The sequence below is a fragment of the Amphimedon queenslandica genome, unplaced genomic scaffold, assembly GCF_000090795.2.
Source record: "Amphimedon queenslandica unplaced genomic scaffold, v1.1 AMPQUscaffold_12484, whole genome shotgun sequence".
NCBI classification, from domain to species: Eukaryota; Metazoa; Porifera; class Demospongiae; order Haplosclerida; family Niphatidae; genus Amphimedon; species Amphimedon queenslandica.
Window position 1 is genome coordinate 5,047 of NW_003547279.1, and position 2,257 is coordinate 7,303.

At 34.4% G+C, this 2,257-nt stretch overlaps 1 protein-coding gene across 1 annotated transcript in view; it reads right to left on the reverse strand.

The window, feature by feature from the left end:
* Nucleotides 1-1,650, reverse strand: part of LOC109587679 (ankyrin-1-like) — a 4,485-nt gene extending 2,835 nt beyond the window's left edge. The window contains exon 1 of the mRNA XM_020003899.1: nucleotides 1,397-1,650. Coding sequence (XP_019859458.1) covers nucleotides 1,397-1,650 — 254 coding nt within the window. The remainder of the gene's footprint in view (nucleotides 1-1,396) is intronic.
* Between the last annotated feature and the right edge of the window lie 607 nt (nucleotides 1,651-2,257).

Here is a 2,257-nt window from a genome sequence, read left to right on the forward strand (position 1 = left end):
CTATTTGAGTGTGGCCATCTTCACAAGCCAGCATAAAAGCATCACTCCATATTTATTTTGAACATTAGGATCAACTTGTTCCTTCAGCAACAGTTCAACTATTTGAGTGTGGCCATCTTCACAAGCCAGCATAAAAGCATTCACTCCAATTTTATTTTGAACATTAGGATCAACTTGTTCCTTCAGCAACAGTTCAACTATTTGAGTGTGACCATTATGACATGCTATCATAAAAGCATTCACTCCATCATTATTCTGAACATTCGGATCAACTTGTTTCTTCAGCAACAGTTCAACTATTTGAGTGTGACCATTATGACACGCTATCATAAAAGCATTCATTCCATCATTATTTTGAACATTAGGATTAACTTGTTCCTCCAGCAACAGTTCAACTATTTGAATGTGACCACCTTCACAAGCCAACATAAAAGCATTCCAACCATCTTCATTTTGAACATTAGGATTAACTTGTTTTTTCAGCAATAATTCAACTATTTGAGTGTGACCATTTTTACATGCTATCATAATAAGATAATAACCACTTCTGCCTTGAACATTTAAACCCACTTGATTCTTCAGCAACAGTTCCACTATTTTAGTTTGACCACTTTGACAGGCCAAAAATAAAGCATTTTCTTGATCTTTTATTTGAAGTAACAAATTAACCATTTGAGTATGACCATTACGAGAAGCCAAAAATAAAGCAAAATGCAATTGGTCATTAATTTTAACAATAGGATTAACTTGTTCCTTCAGCAACAGTTCAACTATTTGAATGTGACCATTTTGACAAGCCAACATAAAAGCATTCATTCCATCACTATTTTGAACATTAGGGTCAACTTGTTCCTTCAGCAACAGTTCAACTATTTGAGTGTGGCCATCTTCACAAGCCAGCATAAAAGCATTCACTCCATATTTATTTTGAACATTAGGATCAATTTGTTCCTTCAGCAACAGTTCAACTATTTGAGTGTGACCATTATGACATGCTATCATAAAAGCATTCATTCCATCATTATTCTGAACATTAAGATCAACTTGTTCCTTCAGCAACAGTTCAACTATTTGAGTGTGACCACTATGACATGCTATCATAAACGCATTCACCCCATTGCTATTTTGAACATTATGGTTAACTTGTTCCTTCAGCAACAGTTCAACTATTTGAGTGTGGCCATCTTCACAAGCCAGCATAAAAGCATTCACTCCATATTTATTTTGAACATTAGGATCAACTTGTTCCTTCAGCAACAGTTCAACTATTTGAGTGTGGCCATTTTCACAAGCCAACATAAAAGCATTCCAACCATTTTTTTGCTGAACATTGAAATCAAGTTGTTCCTTCAGCAGCAGTTCAATTATTTGAATGTGCCCATTTTTACAAGCTAACATAAAAGCATTCACTCCATGAACATAGTTAAGATCAACTTGTTCCTTCAGCAACAGTTTGGCTATTTTAGTGTGACCATTTTGACAAGCCAACATAAAAGCATTTAAACTATATCTGTCTTGAACATTAAGATCAACTTGTTCCTTTAGCAAAAGTTCAACAGCTTCATAATTACCATGAAAACTAGCAATCATCAAAGAATTTGATCCAATTGATGTCTTAAGGTGAGGATTAGCAGTAGCTTGTAGTAACATGTGAATGATTGAAATGTGATTATATTTACTTGCTATCATTAGTGCAGTCCATCCTTCATTATCCTGAATGTTAACATTAGCTCCAGCAGACAGTAAACTGTGTACAATGTCCTCATGTCCTCTTCCACAAGCTAACATTAGTGCTGTCTTGCCTTCTTCATTGGTATAATCAATATTAAAAGTTTTTAGTTGAAGAAGAAACTCTACTGCTTCATTATCAGCTGTGACTGCCTCAAGGAGAGCTAGTTCAAAGGTGAAGTTCATATTCTCATCTTCTTGAAGGACAGGATCATCATTAATGAATAAACTAAATATACCAATCAGACACATAAACTGTAACTTTCCTCCAGTATATTCTATTAGACTATCAGCTGTAATGTCAATAATTTGTAACTTGATGACAACAGATCCTTCCTCAATAGTGATGCATTTCATTATTGATTGTCTAAGTTCTTTTGGTAGTAAACTTCCAATGAGAATATATAATCCATTGATGTTAACTTTGTTCCAAGGATTTTGTAGTTCAATACAAATCAATGGCATATTCTCTAACTGTCGTCTATAAGGTCCATACACTTTACGTAGCTTTTGTTTGAGTTCAGTGATT